The 21,122-nt window shown below is 39.0% G+C and overlaps 1 protein-coding gene across 6 annotated transcripts in view; it reads left to right on the forward strand.

Moving 5' to 3' along the window:
• SPHKAP (SPHK1 interactor, AKAP domain containing) overlaps positions 1–21,122 on the forward strand; it is a 102,027-nt gene that overhangs the window by 29,894 nt on the left and 51,011 nt on the right. For 4 of the 6 annotated variants that reach the window (XM_063340034.1, XM_063340031.1, XM_063340032.1 and 1 more), the window contains exon 2: positions 20,414–20,516. In XM_063340034.1, coding sequence (XP_063196104.1) covers positions 20,414–20,516 — 103 coding nt within the window. Of the gene's footprint in view, positions 1–36; positions 164–20,413; positions 20,517–21,122 lie in introns of those variants that run through there. The other 2 variants (XM_063340035.1, XM_063340036.1) reach the window with 2 other exon arrangements.

Here is a 21,122-nt window from a genome sequence, read left to right on the forward strand (position 1 = left end):
GCCCCCGCCCCTCCCCTCCCCGCGCGCCGCCGCCTGCGCGCGTGGGGCTGCGCCGCGTCGCGAGGGGCTGCCGCCGCCTGTGGTGAGTAACGGCTGCGGGTGCCGCGCTCCCCGCCCGCTGAGGAGCCGCGCTGGGCGCCCGCCCGTCCCCGCCGCCGGCACGGTGAGTAACGGTGCTGGCCGCTCGCCCGCCCAGCCCGCTGAGGAGCGGCGCTGGCCGCCCGCCCGCCCGCCCGTCCTCCCCGAGCAACGGCTCTGGGCGCCCGCCGGTCCCCGGCCCGGTGAGGAGCCGCGCTGGGCGCCCGCCGCCTCGGTACCGGGGACCCCCGCCTGGGCTTACCCTGCCACGGGAGGCGGGGACCCCTTCCCTGCGGGCTCCCCCCGCCTAAGGGCGGTCATGGAGGAGCGGGGACGCAGCGGCGGGGCGGTCGCGGAGGCGCCGGGCTCGGCTTCTGCGGTAGCCGAGGGGGAGCGCGGCCGGGAGGGTGGGTGGAGGCCGGCGGGAGCGTCCGGGCCGGGGCTCGGGAGCGGAAAACGGGGCACTGCGAATTCGCTTTCGGCTGCAGAGGGGCTGGGGATGTGCTGCTGCCTGCCAGAAGGTGGTCAAGCGCCATGACTTTACTCCTACACGAAAAGCAGAAATTAAAGGGCTTTTCTTAAAATAGGGAAAAAAAGTATAGACTTTGTCAGCTAATTTTGCTATAACGGCTGGTTTTCATACCGTAGCATCTTAAGACAATCTGTAAGTTAAATAGTGCTTAATAAAATACCTTTAGGATATTGTGCTTAACTCCCTTCGATGCATGTACACTACCCTAGTAAATCATATTCTCTCACAATGAAAGAAAACCTAAAATAAAAAAAAAAAATCACTGTACTTTTATTATCCTAGCTCCACCAAACATATATTTATAGCACTTATGAACAACGGATTAGAGCAAAACTTCCTTCAAGACGGAAATCGTTGCATAGATAGGAGTAGACAACCGGAGATGCAAGATGTGGTTAAGCATAGTTTTCAAGAATCACAAGTAAATTGGATTTTGATGATAGCAAGCAGACAAAAGTATTATAGAAATTGTACCGTTTAAGTATGATACAGACTATCAGAGATAAAAAGCATAGGTTACAAATTATTACAATTCGTTTTGGTTTAGCTTCTTCCAGTGCAGCGTCCCAGTGAGAGATGAGTGGTAAAAATTATGGAAATAAAGTTCGGAGAAAACACAGCCTTAAAAGGACGATAGTGAAACGATATGTAACTGTCTGAATACTCAAGAGGAACTGGTTGGGGGAGGGAGAGACAACAACACTTAAGTGGGTGATAATTACAGGAGAAGTTGCTTTTATTTAGTTGAAGGAAACAAAAAGCTTTAAAGCAACCCCTCAAAGAGCCTTGCCAGAATAGCGTTTCATATCAATAAACATTTACTGACCAAAGCTTAATAGTGTTTTTGCACTTTGATCTGAATTGCCTGATCTAGAACTATCCCTTCGCATTTTTTCCCTTGGCATTTCAGGGTGAAATGAGCAGATTTTACCTTCTTTTTTTTTATTTTTTTTTTTTTAATCATAGCTAGTAGGTACCATATGCAACTTGTACACCCTGAATACCAAGGTGATTTTACAAGCTTTAGTCTTTTATGGGAAGCCACAATCTGAAAGCAAGAGAGGGACTCAGAGTTTAAGGCCAGAGAGACTTTTAGGCTATCCAATCTGACATCCTATATTCCACACTCTACAAAAGAAATTAGGTAGAATGCAGTCTTGACCTCAGTAACTAGGGTTAAGAAAGAAAAACACAAACAGATATTCTAAAGAGTCAGTCTGAAAGATATTAAGAATTAGATAAGCTGCTGCCTTTCTTGCTTGTGGTCTTGTTTTCATTGTTAAACATCAAACTCCTCATAGGCATACAACCACCTTCCAACTCCACACAATTGTTACAAGGTTTTTCATCATTGTATAAAACATCTCTTGAGGAAACCAGTCCTACTCTGCTCCAGAGCTCTGCCATCTACCCATCTCTTCACCCCAGCTAGGCCTGTTAACCAGAAAACCTTGGCCTTGCTACAGAAATAGACAAGACTTAATCTTGCTCCCATGAGCGACATACCTCTTTCTTCTTCCTGAAGAGTGAGAGATTTTCTTCCTGTAGTTTAAGCAAGTCAGACTTCCTCACACCAAGAACTGCAGTCCACTTTTTCATCTCTTTTATCTCCTGCAGCTGGTATGTTGACAGCTGCTTATTATTTGTTAATCAAGGTAACCCTTTCTTTGCTGAACATCTATGTAAGCTTCATACTTTCTGTCTGTGAATAAGGGTCAGAAGTCTCTAGGGAAGAAGGTGACCAGAACAGTGAGTAATTTATTCAGGCCATTCCTGTATTCACCAGGAAACCTTGGGAAAATAGCACAGCTGGGAAGTCACAGAACAGATAACTTGTCCTCATACACCTTCAGCTCATCATGCCCATTATATAGTATTTGGGCAACTTTAATTGGGATCTGGTTACAGCGGCTGTCAAGAAATACAAACAATGAATGTTAGCATTTAGGAATTAGCTTTACAGACCTTACCAAAGAAAGTTTTCACTGTCAAACTGTTATAAATCAAATAGTATTTTGCATCTTCCCTACAGAATAATTTCAGGCACTGGCCGGTTTCTGTGGCTGTTCTTGCCTGGTCTTACTCATGTACACCCAACTCCCTAAACCAAGGCCACAGCTCTGCCCACCTTGCTGACTCTCCTATCACACAATATGACTGCTACCCGAGTTCAGCAGAAACTCAGGATGCATGTTAATTCCTGCTCAATACCTTGCCTTGCTTTGGCTTCCATATCTGAAGGCAAAAACATAAGCCCTGGGTCTTGACGTCTGCAGCCACTGTGGAGCACAGCAGAGCAGGCTAGTGGCCTTTGGGCATCCACTGATAAATTAATGTTTCTGGCAGTAGCTTCTTGCAGACAACATTTCCCCTGGGGATCAGATGAGCAGCTGGAGAGAACTGCACAGAACTGGTAGCTGTCAGTTTTTCTTCAACCAGCCAAAAGACATTTTTGGTGCACAACACAGTTGGGAAGCTAAAACTGTGGTCTATAATGATTTACTGCTTTATTTATGGTAGAGAAACAAAACCACATTAACACCTTAAACATACCATCTTACACTTTGCCTCTCCAGGTGAAAGGTAGGAGGAAAAATACTTGAATTTTTTACATACAAGTCAGGAACTTCTGTGCTTCTGTCCCCTGTGTAAGCGAGTGACTATCTGGGATGCTTTTGCACAGCTGCCTAAGGAGTTACAACACCCTTTTCGGTAAAACTGCAGTTTCTCTGCTCGAGCTTATGAAACTAAACCTATACACATATATAATTTTTTGGCCAACCTTGTATATCTGAAAGTAATCTGAGCTGACAAATAAGTCTTCAGACGTGTCTTGTGGACTGGCACATGCTCTCAACACACCTTTTGTGTGAATACTGGAAAGAAAAGGAGAAATAAAAAGTGTTCTTCAATTCAGAATTAGAAGCAGCACTGGGGCTTAGAAGCAACATTAGACTGAACAGTAATTCAAAAGAATTAAAATGCATATCTACCCAACAGAGATGAGAAGTAGCAGGTTTTATATTTTAAACAGTGAAAAGAGAATGCCAAAGAATTTCTGGCTATTACTAAGAAACTTGCTCTCCACGCTAGTACGAAAAGTTTTTTATCACCAACACAAAATGAAATATCTTTGCTACACCTCAGTAATACCTGGTATGGCAGAAAACTTAGGCACATAGGGCACAGTGAATGGCTTAGATAAGCCTTTCTGATTTTATAGGGTCCTGCTGTAAACCAAGCATTTATTCCATTTGATGAATATGCTAGGGCTGACCACAGATGCAAAGAGCTAAGTTAAGACCTGGGCTGCATCAAAAGAAGCGCGGCCAGCAGGTCGAGGGAGGTGATTCTGCCCCTATGCTCCACACTGGTGAGATCCCACCTGGAATTCTGTGTCCAGCTCTCTGGTCCTCAGCTCAGGAAGGACATGGACCTGTTGGAGAGAGTCCAGAGGAGGGCCACGAAGATGATCAGAGGGCTGGAGCACCTCTCCTATAAAGACAGGCTGAGAGAGTTGGGCTTGTTCAGCCTGGAGAAGAGAAGGCTCCGAGGAAGTCTAATTGAGGCCTTTCAGTACCTAAAGGGGGCTTATAAGAAAGATGGGGACAAACTTTTTAGCACGGCCTGTTGCGATAGGACAAGGGATAATAGTTTTAAACTAAAAGAAGGAAGAACTAGACTATATATCAGGAAGAAATTTTTTTACAATAAGGGCGGTGAAATATTGGCACAGGTTGCCCAGAGAGGTGGCAGATGCCCGATCCCTGGAAACATTCAAGGTCAGGTTGGACGGGCCTCTGAGCAACCTGATCTAGTTGAAGATGTCCCTGCACATTGCAGAGGGGTTGGAGATGACCTTTATTACAGATGACTTTTAAATGTCCCTTCCAACACAAATTATTCTATGATTCTAAGATATTCAAACTAAGAAGAGATCCAAAAGCTGTGGCTATATCAGACATTTCTTACAGATGGTAGGCATGTAGCATGCACTTGTTGCTGTTGGTAACTTAGAGAGTAACACTAATGTCACAGACTTGAGCTGACAGCTGCTCTTGTGGTCCAGCAAAGCAGCCCAGATCTTGTATAACAGAGAAAACAGATTTGGTGGCATTGTACTAAGATGCTTTTAGGAATGAATGAAATAAAACTTTGATCCTTTAAGGAGACAAAATTGCAGGCAAAGACCCAAATTATGAAGTTCAACAGTCATGGGACTAAGATAGATATAACAGTTTCTTTGAAGAAATCACTAAAAAATTAAAAAATAATAAAATTTTTAAAACAGAACTCCAATTAAAAAAAACCTAAAAATCAGAACCACAGTAACAATGAGTGGAATGAAATATGCAAAGACAGCTACTTAGGGGGTGAGGGGTGATATTTGGTAATACTGACCATATAACTTACAGATCTGTTCTCCGTATTTTTCCACCTCTGTGAGTAAAAGGAAAAGAAATTTATTACAAATCTTATTTAAATTAAAGAGGGCAAATAAAGATATCCCCTGAACAAGACTGTAATGCTAGAACTTTCGTTATCAAGACAACTGCATGCATTAGAACAGTAGCTGGTGTCACATATGAGGATGAAATTAGCATTCCTGCACTCATGCAGAACCAGTACTGCAGCCCGACCAGAGCAATCACTTTGATACTTGCTGGGTATGCTTTTCATTTGCAAATTAGCAGGTAAATTTACCAGATGTTTTGAGTGGAGTGGCCAGAAAATTTATCTAATGCAATGTAATCATTTTGGATATTCACTACCTTCTTACAACGTCAGTTTGATTGTCAGTGGTGGGAATTCTTGAAATGACATGCTGCATCCTGTTTTCATGGGGAATGACTTTAAACAGTTCTTTAACCTGGCTAACCTATGTTATCAAACATAGGCAACAATTCTCAAAGATGTTTTCCTTCAGTGAGGTTAGGGGAGAAAAAATTTAGCTAAAACCAGAAGGAACTTAAATTGTCAATGGTCATAAGTCTGTGGATGAGGAATCTGATCCTTTGAGGAGTGGGACTGTGGGTGACAGGAAGAGGGAGACTTGCAGAAGTAATGAAGAAAAGAACTACATAATTTCCATGCTTTGTTTCACTAACACAGTACGCACTATAGTGACAAAAAACTATTGCTTATTTCCAGACTCGCACCTCCACTTCTTCATTTTACCAATCTCATCTGTTTTGAATTCTTTAATCTGGGCTACTCTAGCCTCCCACATGAACTTCACACTTCTTTTCCTAAAAACATCAATTAATCTCCTCTTTCGGTTCCTGCTTTACTCCCGTACATCACTTCTTCCCTTCCTGACTGCAGTGGCTGTTATAATGTCAGTCACTGTGTTCACGGTTCTGCCTATATGTACCAACCCTTCTTCTTCATCATTCAGTTCTCCTTCAAACTTCCTTCCACCAGGAGTGACTTGAGAAACCCTAACAATTACTAGTAATAACAGTTTGATATGTCCATAATTTGTTCCTATGCTGTTTATTTTGTATATGATATAGGCTATGAGCTCTTTTCTGGTAATCATTGTAAGCACACTTAATAGGTTAGCAGGGTTTTGCCATCTTCTTTCTCAGCCCTATGTTAAAGACTTGACTCTTGTTACATGTAGTTTGTGAGGCTACACCCTGAGTAGGAGGCAAAGAGGCACAGTTAGGCTGGTGTGAGCCTCTATCTGCACTGTGGATAAGAAACCTTAGCTCTAAAACCTGCGTCAGGTCACTCCCTCGTGCACCTGTCATTCCCTGACTTGGGTCTATGAACATTGTGGATTAGAGCATCCTCTACAGAACAGTATTTTAAGACATGATTGGCACCTGAACAGCCAGAAATCAGAACAGTAAGTCCCATATTCAGACAGCAGAGTGTCTTGTGTGCTGGAGGTGCTGAGGAGCAGGAACAGGCTGATAGTAGAGGCTGAGAGCTCACTCTGGTGAGGATACCAACCTGGGATCACAGGGATCCCAGCAGTGGTCCCTCCAAGTACACTGCTCTGTATCACATTCATTCAAACTCAGCTGGAATGCTGCAGCTGCCTCTCAGACAGTATTTAGTTATTTAACAATGGGGAAACAGCTTCAACATGAAGGACCAGGAACCCAAGTACTAATAGCCAAGTAGTTTTGAACATTCACCCAGAAGTGGAAAACACAGCTTTAGCTTTCTCTCAGAAGAAAAATGAGTTAAACTTCTAATCAAAACAATAGCTTTAATTACCTACTCACTGAATAAAATGCTGCAGCAGCTCCCCCTCTCCCTGCGTGTTGTGCCGGCTCCTGGATGGTGCTGGCTGTGCTCTCCGGGGAGCAGCAGGAGGGGAAAGCCTGCCTAGCACTGCTAGGGACAATGCGCTTTGAAACACCTTACATACATCAGGAGCTCGGTGTCAGAAACTTATGGGGTTGTTTCCCTGATTTTTTAACCACCTCTTTGCTTATCAGTGGATTATATAGTGCTTCAGTCTGCATGTACAGTACACCTTACCTTCCTCCTTCTTCACAGAGGGGAAAAATTATACTGGATCTTTCTGTTTTTCTTTTAATAACAAGTACAAATTTAGTATGTGCAGATTAATTACTATGATTGCTAGGATTTATTTGGTGCCCAGTATAAATTTGAAACCTTCTTTTTTAATCTTGTCAACCTTGGATTATTTTCATTAATCTCTTTAGTTTCCCTCATTAATTTTCTTCACTTCAAGACTTGCCTGATTATTATTAAATATCTGGCTGCTGCCAATGCCCATGACACATAATAGGTAGTCAGTGGTTTTTTATGAAAGCTACGTTTTTTCTTGGTTGTGACATCACAATTTATTATATATCTAATTATTTTTGACTGCTATATAAGAAAGTTTCCTTTCTAAATCTTAATTTAATTCAATTTACAGCCTGGGAGGGGAGGCGGGGGGGAAGGGGGAAGAGGACTTTTTAAAAAATTCTAACGCAGAACCTGATGCTGCAGTGCACATTTCCCAGCCAGTAGAGTTCAAAACTGGTCAATAAATCCGGTACAACCCTCAGTGCTCACTTTTAAGGCTGGGACCTACACTCCATGCTGTATTCTGAGCTGAATCCGTGCACTTACAATAACCAGCTTCCAAGTATTACAGGAGCTTTTTGTTTTCTGGAAAAAAATTGATAGGAATTGCTGAAAAGCTGCAATTCATTTACCTAAGACAGCTTTGTGTTACATTTAAAACTTTTTGAACATGATGCTTGGCTTTCTCAAAGACACACCAGGCACCCATGTGGTGGGATATTGTATAGAATTAGTTACTTAGTGGCAACTATGTAACCGGTTAGATTTGTAGGCTTTTTTCTCGCATAGAGTTAATTTTCTTGCTGGAGTGGCAGCACTGTGTGTGTGGGCTAGGTAAACCCAGAAAGCTTGAGTGTAACCCTTCAGCCCACGCACAGAACTGTTGTAAAAGTAAGAGCGTTTCAGCAGGCCAATGGGGACTGCCACGCTTTCCTGTACAGTAACCTTAAGTTACTTGGGTACTGTAGTTTCACTTCAACAAAGGCTCAATTTACTTAGAATGTCCCATGGGACTGGATTTGTATTTTCTTTCAGCAATAAAAAAACTCAGGTGGTCCTCATGTACTCTTTGAGAGATTATACAGGTATCAGAATTTCATATACCAGGCACAGCGCATCTTCACCAGCAGTGGAACTGCTCATTACATGCTGTGGATCTTCAGAATATTAAAGGGAGAAATAGGTGCCTCTTAGTTTTTAGAACTGTGTTTAAATTAGGTCTGAATCCTTTCCCCCCAAGATTAATTTATAACTGTCTATGCTATTTCAATTTGAAAAGGGAAGAGATTAAATCAGTAGGGTAACAGTTCAACAACTTCCTAATAGATTTTTTCTTCTTCTATGTTGTCAAGGCAATGTCTTCATTCTCAGTGAAAAATGTATATTACCATTGTAGACATCCCAAAAAATGAACAGCTCATTTATTTTTAAAAAGAAAAGATTTGCATGTTGTGATATTGAAATGAAAAATCCATCATCCTCACACAAATTCTGGAATAGGACCCTCCCCTCAACTAGAAAAAAAAAATTGTTTCTTGAATTTGTAAAAATACAGAACTAATAGAACAGCTATTAAGGAGCTTAGTTATATGGTCACATGTACCTGCCAATAAATTTAATCCTAAGCATGATATCTGCCATAAATTCAGTGAAATCCAATGGTCACATTACTCACATTCTTAAAAGTAAGTAGCATATATGAACTGTATCAGTGGTTTGCATTATGTAATTTAAATGTTAGTGTAGTTACAAAATACAAACTTTTGACACTTTTAAAAGTACAGCGATATTTCTAAGATTATGGAAATCAATACTGTACATTATGGAACAGCGCATCCAAGTGTAAGAGAAGGATATCTTTGGGTACTACCATCAGTCGCAGATTTTTATTTCATACAGGCAAAATGAATTCATAGGTAAGCACATATTTGCTGAGTGCAACAGATCATTTTCTCCTTCAGAAGGCATGGCTTTTAAGGTATCATATATTAGGAAAATAGAGTAACCACTGAAAAAATAGAGATGCACCATAAACAAAAAAACCAAATACAAATAAAAATCCGAATCCATTAATTAAAAACAACAAAAAAAGAAGCCATAAGACCAGGTTTACTTTGGCGTGGATTGCTTTTGTATACACTGAACTAGACCTCTCTATTGTACTGCATCTTTCTCAAGCTGAAGTTGTTACAGTGATCCGCCACTCATAAAACAATACTAATTTTGAAAAACCTGGATTTAAGTGCATACCTCTTTTTCTGTTCCTTTGAATCAAAAGAACTTGGACTTTGCAGTTCTGATCAGACATGAAGCAAGAGACAACCTCTGCTCTTAATGAAGTTAATAGGAAGAGCACGGCTGCTGCTGGGCTCTGCTGAAGAAGGGTAACATCCCTGCCCCAGAGACAGTAAGGACCTTCAGCTGCCTTTGTACTGTGAGTTATGGTCATTTGGCACTTTTGTCTTCATTGGAAAATACATAAATTTCACGCTGCCAAATTATTTTTATTTTTTAAAAAAGAAGCCTGGACAATCTAATGGTTGGGATACAGATGGTCAATTTAGATACCCTTTCTGTTCATCATGTGTGATCCAACCACACGGTCAGCTTCACTGAAGGATTTATTGTAGGATCATTCCTAGACTGTGGTAGAAGTCAACTTGTCTGTATCTGAACTAACATCTAATAGAAACACTTCTGTCTGCAAGGAGCAAGCATGAAAAAGGGAAAGTGGCATCAAAGAGCAATTTAATCTCTCTCAGATTCTCTGCAACCAAATCTCCTCTTGATTTCTGACTGAATAACTGAAAATCCATATCTACACATAGTCTGGTCTATATTTTTGCATTAGGTGTAAATGCAAGAATACTAACTTAGCAAGTACTCACATAATCACACTGCAGGTAATGATAAGGTTATCTGAAAGTTTAAGCTGGGCTCAGTTGGTGGTGCTGATATTCCTGCTGGACCTTGTGCAACCCAGCAAGAAAAAGTCAAGCTTTTCAAGCCCAGTTATCACAAGTTCATTGCAAAGCAGTGGCTGAAGAAGCTCTGCATTTTGTCTACATAATGCCACCAAGGAAAAAAATTAGATTAATTAAATTAATAACTCATTGATCTGATCCACCTTTAGACTCTCAGAGATAACGTCCTGTGTTCCTTATATATAGTTAGAAAAGCAGTAGATTTTAGGGGGTAGAAAGAAGAAGGATTCATCTTGCCAAAAAATCCTCAATCATAATTTCTTGGACTGAAATCTCATGCTTTCCTTATGCTGGTATAAACTAGGAAAAAAAATGAGAATGTTGCCTTTATACCTACCACTCAATCCTGTTAATCACATTACAGTCCATGGAAAAAAAGTTTCACAAATTCAAGCAAGCTAAACAGAAGACAATGTTTGTAGTGTCTTGATAGAATTATACAAGATCATGTTTTATCATATTAGAAGCCAAGATAATTAGAGGTAGCTTCATTTTGTTCACATCTCTGACAATGTTGTTATGCTTTTTTAAAAAACCCATACTTTTAAACAAGTGTGTTTTGAGGCCTTGTTTACTATAAATTATCACAGATTGCTATTTATTGACATAATAATTTAGCATCAAAATTGATAGGATTTGTGTTTCTTTGGGATATTAGTAGCAAATCAGAATTGTTCAGTAATATTTCAGGCATGTAAATTATGTTAAAATAAGATTTGTTGTGAATAAGCAATAACAGAATGTATTCTTTGGCATTAAAATAACTTCAGAATGTACCCTGACATTTTAATGAGATACTTTGCGAATATAACCGCAGGTGGTCATAGAAACAATACTGGATTAAAGAGAATAGGAAATTTCTGTGAATATTTTAGATGAAGATACTTATTTTAGACTATTGTTTTACTTTTCTGGTATCATTAGTTAAGGTAAAACCATATTGGTTTCTGAACACTGTTATAATGCTAAGCAAAGTTTTGAAAGATTTAGCAGGCATCTAAACCAATTTGGTTTTCTTTCAAATAAAAAGGGATGGAAACCAGAATAGAGTTGAAGAAATAATACAATTACCAGACAGGTACTTTTGAAAGTACTTTAGATATTGTTAGATATTGTTTAGATATATATATATAGATATAAAGTAAAATATTTACCATAATCAAATGAAGTTTAGTAGGGACCAACATCACAACTGCATAGAGTGGTTTTGACCAATTGTTTTTTGAATATACAGATGTATTGGTGAAGCTGCCTGTCCAAGGAAATTAATTACAATAATCTATGATTTGCCTTCATCTTTACAGCTGTAGAAATGATTTTACAATTGGGTAACATTATTTCTGAGAACTGTGGAAGGAGGGTAGCCTCTCCGTGGAAGAATATCTACCAAAGCTTCCAGCTTTGCTCACAATGGCAAAGTCTTGTTTCTTTCAGGGGTGGGTAGAAGGGAGGAATTCAAGCAGACGGGTTCAAAATACCTGCTTAGATCTTCTGTTCTGCCAAACAGAAGATCAAAATGTATTTGGTGGCTTGCCAAAATGTCTGTAAACCACCATTACGTTGAATATGAGGGTAATCTGACCATTCCACTTAACACACTACCTCCTTCATGAATTAGAACAACCACGCAGGCTAGCATGGTTATTTGGTGGTAGGAAGCATCATTCTACAGTAGCACTGTCCCCGTGTTTTAAAAGGCTTGGCATAACACCAGTTTAGCTAGTTGTATGCCACACAGATTCCTGATTGGTTCTCCCTCTGCTCTGATTGACTTGTATCTCAGAAATGCCCCAAAAAAAGAAAAAAAAAAAAAAGGAAAAGAAAACAGAGGTTGTCAGGCTTTACTGATTAGTTCTGTGCTTACTAGTGGCTGGGGAGTCTTCAGGAATTTGGAATAAATATATTGTTACAATTTCCTTTAGTATTCAGAAACATTAACTTCTGTGATATGGAAAACTGCATCTTCAACTACAGTATGCTGACATTAATTCTAGGATCTCATGATTTGTAATGAAGAACACTGTTCAGCATGATATTATGGCCTCTCAGCTAGTCATACACATGCTTTTTTTCCCAAGACCCCAAGCTGTTCTATAATTGAGATTCTGCGTTTAAAATTTTGGTTTTACAGTATCACCAGTCCCTCTTCACTAACAACTTTATCCTTTACCTTTTTTAAAGTAGCTGAAAGTGACTCTATGATAGTAGAAAATTCCCAAGGTTGTCCTTTAAATATCTGGGGACGAGTTAGCCCTTTGTTAATCTCAGATTTCCAAAGCCAGATTTATTATTTCTCAGGAGAGCTGGTGGAGAGAATTTCAGAAAGTCTGCTGAACATTAGAAACACACCATTCAAAACATGAAAGAACTGTTCACCTTCCTATCACACACATAATCCTGAGTACCTACTGCATTTCAATTACACTTTTACAGTCTATTTGATTTGTGATCATTCTAAAAAGGAAAACATGGGAACAGCTGGCAAGTTTTGATTGATACATACATTTTCTATTCAAATAAAATCATGACATATGCATTTACTTTTAAGTTACAAACATCTTTGTCACATTTCTCTTCCTTTCGGAAATACTCACTATCTGTCTTGAATTTAATTAATAAAAAGCTTTTATAGAGTAGATTTGAGATCTTTAAAAGGTAATCTTTAAGAAAAGTTGTCAGAGTGAAATACTTAATTGCACATGCTGCACTTTGAGGCCTATTTTGTCAGTAGTTGACTCTTGTTGCTCTAATTCTTGGAATCAGAAACACATTGCGTGGGTTGATGACAAAAGCCAGTTAAGAAGCTTGACTGTTTAGCTATAATATAAACAAGATGTCCAAAACACTTATCAAACTATTTAAACCAAGATTAACATCCTCCACATGAAATCACCTGTTTCTTCCTATGTCGTATTCCACTGATTTTCCTGAAATGCCCACCTGACAGTTTGTGCATAGCAAAGGGAGGAGAGGAGCAGAGAACACAAGTTGTTTGTTAGATACAAGAAACATTTAAAACAGACTTTTAAAAATTACCCAGTGGTTTATGGCATGAAAGCCTAATTTAAAACATCTTTGACTTCATCTTGAAAAATGCTGAGAATTTCCATTTCTAGCTAAAATCTGTGGGAGCTGCTTGCACATTTGTTATGTATTTAATTTGGACCAAATTTCACCAGATTCCAGCTGTGTCACAATGTTTTTTTTTCCCTTGTCTTTAAAAGAAATAAGATCAGATAACACCACACGCTTGGAATATTATACCGTGCTACACTAACAGCATAATCTATATTAAGAATAAGCTTTGCCATCAGAAGTGCAGTAATAATATAAGTTGCTTAATAAATACACAGTCATGAACATTCTTGTTTGAGAGGAAAAACAAGTGTTTCCTCTTTGTCCTTCTTTCTACAGCACAAGGACAAGTGCTATTGTACAGTACACCTACATATGCTAAATGAATAAAGAATTTTTTGTGGGGCATCTTTTAAGACTATTTTTGATTTTAGGTTGCTTCTTGCTGACTTAGTAGGCTTAAATAGTAGCAAGTCTATTGCTTTGCTATATAAGAAATGAAACTGCCTTATTCTGTTGTTCCTGTTAATACCTGTGCCTGGTTATAGTGAATTCAGTCTGTATCTCTCTAAAATCATCTTCCTGATCAGTACTGCCCATTTAAGTTATGTACATACAGACTAATTACTTTGAAGAATCCTTTCTTTAACAATATTTCTTTTCTTTCCTGCAATCAAATCCTCAACGGTGCCTTAGTTTCCCACCTAGCTGGCACTCCAGAGCTGAGTCTAGACTCCTCGCTGTTAGGGGAGAAAACCAGTCTTGGCTATCTTTCAGTCCATCTCCATAAGGTGCAGTCCTTTAGCCCTCCCTGAATAGAAGGGTCAGTTCCTTAATCTTTCCCCAGTTCAATCATTCTTCCTCATCAGACCTTGTCTGGTTCCTAGTTGTTGATCCAGGGCTTATTTTCACACCTTCTAAAAATCCGCCAAATCAGGAACTCTTAAAAAAAATATTGTTGCCAATACTGCATCCTACATATCATTCTAGGCATTTTCTTTCATTGTCTTATACACCCTACCAGGAAGAAATCCCATGGTTCCTCATATGCTTTTTCTGTAGTCTCTTCTGACCAAGGTCCAAGCCTGTCCTTTCTAGGTTTCCTTAGTAAGTAGCCATTCTAAACAGCATAACAAAGGTCCACCTGGAATTGTTCTTTTTTTCCTAAACTCATGTCAAATCCAGGGATAGGTGGGAAAAAGGGAGGATGCCTATCAGCTGTCTGCAAAAGCCCAGTTTATATTGGGTTGACTCTCTGTCAGTAAACTACTGAAATATAGTTAATCACCAAAAAAACACTCCCAACCCGATCATCTGTCATTCAGTTCCCGACTGTCAACTCTTTGATTTGATTGTCGAGTCTTTCATCTGAGTATACCCTGCCATAACTACTGAATGTGGAGAAGTTTGTCAAACTTGTAGATAAAACCTTGCTATTTTTCCTTTAATAATTCAATCAGTAAATAAAGGAAGGAAGGAATATTTCTAAGTAGATGGTATAAAATTTAGTTAGTTCGGTTTACATTTATTCTTCAGTAAAACTTGCACGTTCTTTTATAATAGTTTTAAAACATGATTTGAAAGAGGGCTGATCATTGCTAATGCTTGCAGAGGCTTCTACATTTGTTCGCTTTCTTAAATTTGGAGCCAAATAAAGAGCATTCAGGGCTCTGTGAACATGGAAGGAAAAGGCTTTTTTTATTGTGTGGTGTACCATAATATGGGGTATTTTTCTCTGCTCCTATTTTTCGTTAGCATGTAGCAAAAGACCTGGTCTTCTTGCAGCTCTATCACTGATAAAAATGAAATGTAAATCAAGAGTACCCAGTAGACGTTATTAAATGAGGAATTCAATATAAAAGCACTTAAACTTTTAGTCTTTTTAGTGCGCTGATCCGTAAAACTAGCAACCAAATCCTGTACCTATTAGACGGCACAGACACTCAGGTCTGATAATGATGGGAAGTATTCAGTATTTTCAGTTCCCAGTGAAGTCAGTAGCAGACAAGGGAGAATGAAATGAGTCTACAAATACCTGACAAGATCAAACCCCGGTATTGCCAGTGATTTTATTCTGCACATGGGTTCCAAATCCATAACAAAATCAGAAAGACATTTGTTTGAGGTATTTATAGAACGTCTGTTTGACTAACCATCTGTGCTCTGATTGAAGTATACACATGGTCCAGACTGAATAAAAACCAATTCTATGGATTAAAATAGTAACTTTGACAGTGTTACGTCTGAAGATTTTTCTGCTAGTGACTTTGTTGACCTGTTTACATGTAAAGGTAAATTTTAAAACTGTAAAATCTAAACAGCAACATGAAGAGTGTGACTCTTCAAAGTGTGTCCACTTCAAAAAGGCTTTGAAGTTAAGGGATGCTGTTTGAACGCTGCATGCTTTTCAGAACTGCTACATGCTTAGAGTTTGGATTAAGCTTCCTAAATTTCTGAGTAGCTTTTGGGTTTATTTGCTAGTGTAAAGGTAAGAATATGCTAAAGTATTTTGCCATGCTTTCACTTGTCTCATATTTCTATTTCAAAATGAGATTCATTCCTTTTTTTGTTGTTCATGGTGTTCAGTACAAATATCAGCAAAACATTAGAAATGTAGCCAACTATAGCTTGGAGTTAATTGCACTGAGAAACCTCACTGTGTTCATTCAGTTCACTTTCCTCATCAAGATTATCTTTTTCATGGATCAGTATGTTTTGTATGTTCAAAATGCTGAGATTAGGAATCATAACAAAAAGATGAAAAGCACTAGGCTATAATACGATTGGTTCAAAATATATATATAAAGGTCACTTTTTATTTATTGAAATTGCTCCTTAGGAATGATTATTGAACAACAAGTTTTTGGAAGCTGGTTATACTTGGTTCAAGGTGGTAGGAATTGAAGTTTCTGATATTGTTTCATAAGATTAATTTTCTTTAGTGATAACCAGGGGAATTCTTTAAATTACCTCTTCTTAGTTGATGTAGCACCATCTGCCACATCTGCAAAGAAGACAGTTATTTTTAAGAGCAGCTGTGTCTTTTTGATTAAGTCTTGAGTCCTCAAGGTCAGCATTTTTGAATTATTCAATATAGAAAAATAGAAGCAACTGTTTTGCATTCTGGTCAATAATAAATGAGACATTGTTATTACAGTTAGTGACATAAAATTCATAGCTATTTACTGCAGTCCTCTAATTTCCAAGAAATTTGTTCTCATTCTTCATGAGAGCATTTAGCTTTGTAGGAAAAAAGTATCAGTCATGATTCATGAATCAGTAAAACAGCACCTGGTGGCAAATAAGTGACTGTGGAAACTCTTCTGTTAATGGAAACATTAAAGTGAAAATGGTGTACTTCTTAACACTGGGTCATAGATCCAGGTTCCCAGCTTCAGTTTCAAAAGGTGAATTGTAAAGTAGGATTTCTTACACCAAAGGAAAAAATCCCCAAATGAGCCATCATTTAACAGAGATTCCTTGTTATGCCTGTGTCCTTCCGTGGTAGCTCTAAATCAGATGAGCACATCTAAGTCAGATGTGCATTCTCCACCACATAACAAACAAGGGGAGCCAAGCAAAGGTGAGAATTAGGACCTGAAACCTTCAACAGCTTGCTTTATCTTGTAGTGAAAAGGCTCCGATCTGTGCCAGGTGCCTTGAAAGACTAGTGCTTTCTGTAAACTCTTAATGTGAAGTAACAAGTATAGTATAGTAAGTGAATGCATGGCTATCATATGAAGATGAGATGGCTACATCTCTGCAGCAGTTTCTTTCAGCTTCTTGCTATTGCGAAACTAATGAGAGCAGACAGCTTCCCAAAGACAGAACTTTTTTTTTTTCCTGGGGAGTTAATGAAAAGTAGGTTTATCTTACTGGCTTTGCTACAGAGCGAAGGTGGCAGAGCTGTACGGCCTGAGGAGGGTCTCTTAAGAAATCACATCCATGTTGAAAATTAAAGCTTAGAAAAGGTGCCCACAGGATAAAGAAAGATAAGAGGAAACTTTGATCTAACTGAGAGATGAGATAATTGAAAAAGAGGTGTTGAAACACCAAACCCCTTTTCCACCTGAAAGAAAGACCTATGAATCTGAAGGCATATAGACAGAATCTCATACACTGCACCTTCTTGAGTTGTGGAAGACTCAGGTTTGTGACCTGAAGAAGTTTGTGACCTGACCTGAAGATGTTCAGCTAGGTGCTCATTTTTCCATCAGTTAGTGTGTACCTCTACATATCTACTTTGCATGGAACCTAGAGGTGTTCATGTAGCTGACCATCAATGGTGGCCGTGGTGTGGGGGTACGTATTTCTCCGTACTTTTAGAAATTGCACACCCATAAACTCACTGATGAAAAGACTGTGGAGTCTAAAACTGTTGCGAAACATAGCTCTCATAATTTAGCATTTGTTTGTTAGAATTATTCCACTTTTCAGTGATTGTGAACTCTGACTCTGTGAACCTGTTTGCAAACAGTTTGCAAAAGGTGGGAGCCTGGAGTTCATACCACTAGCCCAACTCTAGAGTTGAACTGCAATGCAGCATGAGATTAAGGGTTCTGGCTCTACAGTTATAGCACAGGAAAAGTGGACCCTAAGACAAAAAAGAAGCTCTGAAAGCGTTACAAATACTCCTAGATGTGTTGTCCCTTGTCCTATGAAACACAGCTGCTGAATTTATCTGAGTACCATCTGGGTAACTAGATGGATGTGAAGTACAGCGCTCAGGACTGGGGTAGCTGACAAGACAATTTAGTTTACGAGATTACAGTAACACCAAAGGCAGTTGTTGTTGCCTGTCTGAACTTCAGTCTGAGATGGAGCCTTTTCTCATTCAAAACATTTAATGGTATTCTACATTTATTTCACTTATCATGTAGTTTTAACAAGCTTGTGTATATTTACAAATGAAAAGCGGGCTTCTTTTGGAAAGAACATAGATTTTAAAAGATTAAGAAGATTTTACAGATTTTTTGCTTTCCACATGACTTTTCCACATGACATGCTTTCTGTATGGAACACGTAATGTGCTGCCTCTTACTGGAGACAGCACAAATTTGTTAATGCTCCAGAATATGACTCTTTAACTATATTTTCCAGCTATGTACTGTTCTATTTGTACTGTTTAATTAAGATCCAAAAAGGCCTTCAGTTAGTGGCCACAGTATCATCTTTGTTGCTTTTAGACTCAGCAACACTTCATGCACTAGAAGTTCAGTTCCCTGCACGCAGTGTAACTGAGAGCAAATAATCATCAGCATATCAGCTCCCTGTAGGGCAAAGCAGTGGCAAAGCCACTCAGTCTGCCTTCCAGTGAAGAGCAGGAGAAAACAATGGACCTTGTACTTCAACCTGCAGGTCAGACTTGATTTGAAATTTACTACTAGATTGAAGAAGTGATGCATCTTACAAAAAGAGGCAGTGCACAGCTTCTGCTGGGAGTGCCGAGTTGTACCTATGCTGCATCTAAATGTGGATTTATCGAGGAGGGTATTTAACTTCTACAATATTTGACCCCCTGAATATGAGGTTCTTATGTTTAATGAAGATACAAAACCAGAATGACTTCGTATGTTTAACGTCCCTCGTTCTTTTAAAGAACTTGGTATAAGGCCTATAAAAATGCTATTTTGCTTTGTCAAATGCCAGAGAAATTACTGCCCAGAAATAATATAATCTGAGCAATGGAACAGAATTTTGCAAACAGACAGAAGTTTCCCTTCTAGATACAAATTATGCTGGTATCTTAGAAGGTATTAAGCGGTATCACACTTTTCAAGCAAAGTCAGTTAACCTGCTGGTCTCACTTGTGCATCTGTATTCAGTCCTCTCCTGCAATTCATGTAGCATCCCTCCAGTTAGCAGTTAATAAGTGCTAAGTTAGTTTTATACTTTTAATTCATTCCTCTAATTCCAGTGCATATAGATACTTTTTTTTTTTAATAATTATAGAATAGCACCACACACATCAGCAAAATTCTTACTGACAAAGTTACTTATCAATGTGAGGGATATATTCATAACTGGTCCTTAGCAGTATCAAGTGAAATATACATGTGTGAATCTTTGAGAAAAAGGTAGCCTTATTGATATTTGACTGTGGATTTGGGCAAAAAGTGAAAGTAGCCTCCTCTTAACATATTGTCTTAAGCTCCAGTGAAGGTGACTTATGAAAATGCATTTTAGTTTTTAATTGAGCGTACCAGGAAATTGCACATGGTCTGTTATCCTGATGGATCTGATGAAAGATTGTTGCTTGTTATGGTCTATCACAACGCATTCCACCTCTTCTCATAGATGGCTTGCAATAAATTAAAAGCACTCTAGAGACCAAATTTGGGAAGCAGAACTTCATCATGTAGGATACGCTTTCCTTAGTATATTTCTGGAGAAAAAGCCCTTTAGCACTGTGTGATCTTTAATAGCAATCACATAACATCCAGACAAAGAAGCTTCACACAGCTTGTGACAACTTGACTATTATATGGAGGGAAATCTTTCAAGACTGGCCTGAACTATTCCAAAAGAAAAGCATGAGAGGTAGTACCAGTTGTGCATGCAAATGACTTGGCTGGGGGAGCTTGTTTTTATGGTTTTGTATTTCACATCTGCACAGTCCCAAAGTAAATATAGTTCTGTTTTGTACAACTGACTCACAAAACATAGTATATGCATGACTTACCTTTGCTGTAAACCTACAATGTATCAAACTATTCCATCTGGATTATGGAATTCAACCACTCCTATTGTGTTTTTTTACATTTTAATCACTGCCAGGCAGGTAAAAATGAAACAAACTTTTCTTTTGTCTACCAAGCTGAATTAACGCAGCAAGTATTTCATTTGCTGCTCCAAGCTGCCTGCTTATGAAAACAAGCTAGTGTCACTTTTTATAGTGCATTCAAGACAGGTGGATATGATCATAGGCAGCTATATGCTATACTCTAGTCTTCAAATTACATTGGTCTGCTATTTTATATCCAAAGTATGTAGCTCAGGAGAGCCTTCCAAAAAGGGAAAATTAAGATAGTAAATAGACTAGTAAATCAGCAAGGAGAGTATAGACCGCTTCTTGCGATCTAAGTTACATCTCTTTACTGAACTGTATTTTGGTTTCATTTGAGTTATCTATGTAGCTGAGTCACTAAAAAGGTTTTTTGGGCGGTTGTGGGTTTTTTTTGTTTTTCAGCAACTTTGAAGCTCCACTGATGCATGAAGTCCCAGAGCACCAAGGCAGCAGCACAGACAGTTCAGCAAGCAGTTTGGGAAGCTCTGTCACAGCATGTAAGAAGGTAACTTCCAAGTTTATGTTATATTTAAAGGCAGATATTTCCCAGGTTATAGCTTTGCTTTTTAGCTTTTGTCTTTATTGGGGAATACAAAATTTAACTGATACCTAAAATAGAAAAGGACTGATACAGAGAAATAAATTCTGGGTGCTGTTATAGTATCTTGCAGTTTTGTCTGCCTGGTGTATACTTGTCTGGTTCCAAAATATATTATGCATATATGGGAAATAAACTCCCCCAGAGCGTTTTTATTTCTCCTCGTTATCTGACAATACGAAATTAAAGCAGTGCATAGTGTGAATACCTTCAGGACTGTTCTCCAATAGATGGCAAGTTTCTGGGACCCAGCCTGAGGTTCCAGAGCTTTGCTACTCTCGGGTCAATACAATGGAGGGTCCTTCATGAAACAGCTCTTCTGCCTTCCCTAGTATTTGGCTGGAAGGGTTTCAGCAACCCAGGAGGTAGTATAGATTTGACCACTGCTGGTTTTGTTGCCTCAAAATGGGTTTATATGTAGTTATTTATTTTAGAGGTTGTGGGTGAGGGGAAAAAAACAGTGCCTCTGTGTGTATGTATGTAATTAGGAGTCAGATATGACTGACATTATTT

Source organism: Chroicocephalus ridibundus, chromosome 6 (assembly GCF_963924245.1).
Source record: "Chroicocephalus ridibundus chromosome 6, bChrRid1.1, whole genome shotgun sequence".
Lineage (NCBI taxonomy): Eukaryota > Metazoa > Chordata > Aves > Charadriiformes > Laridae > Chroicocephalus > Chroicocephalus ridibundus.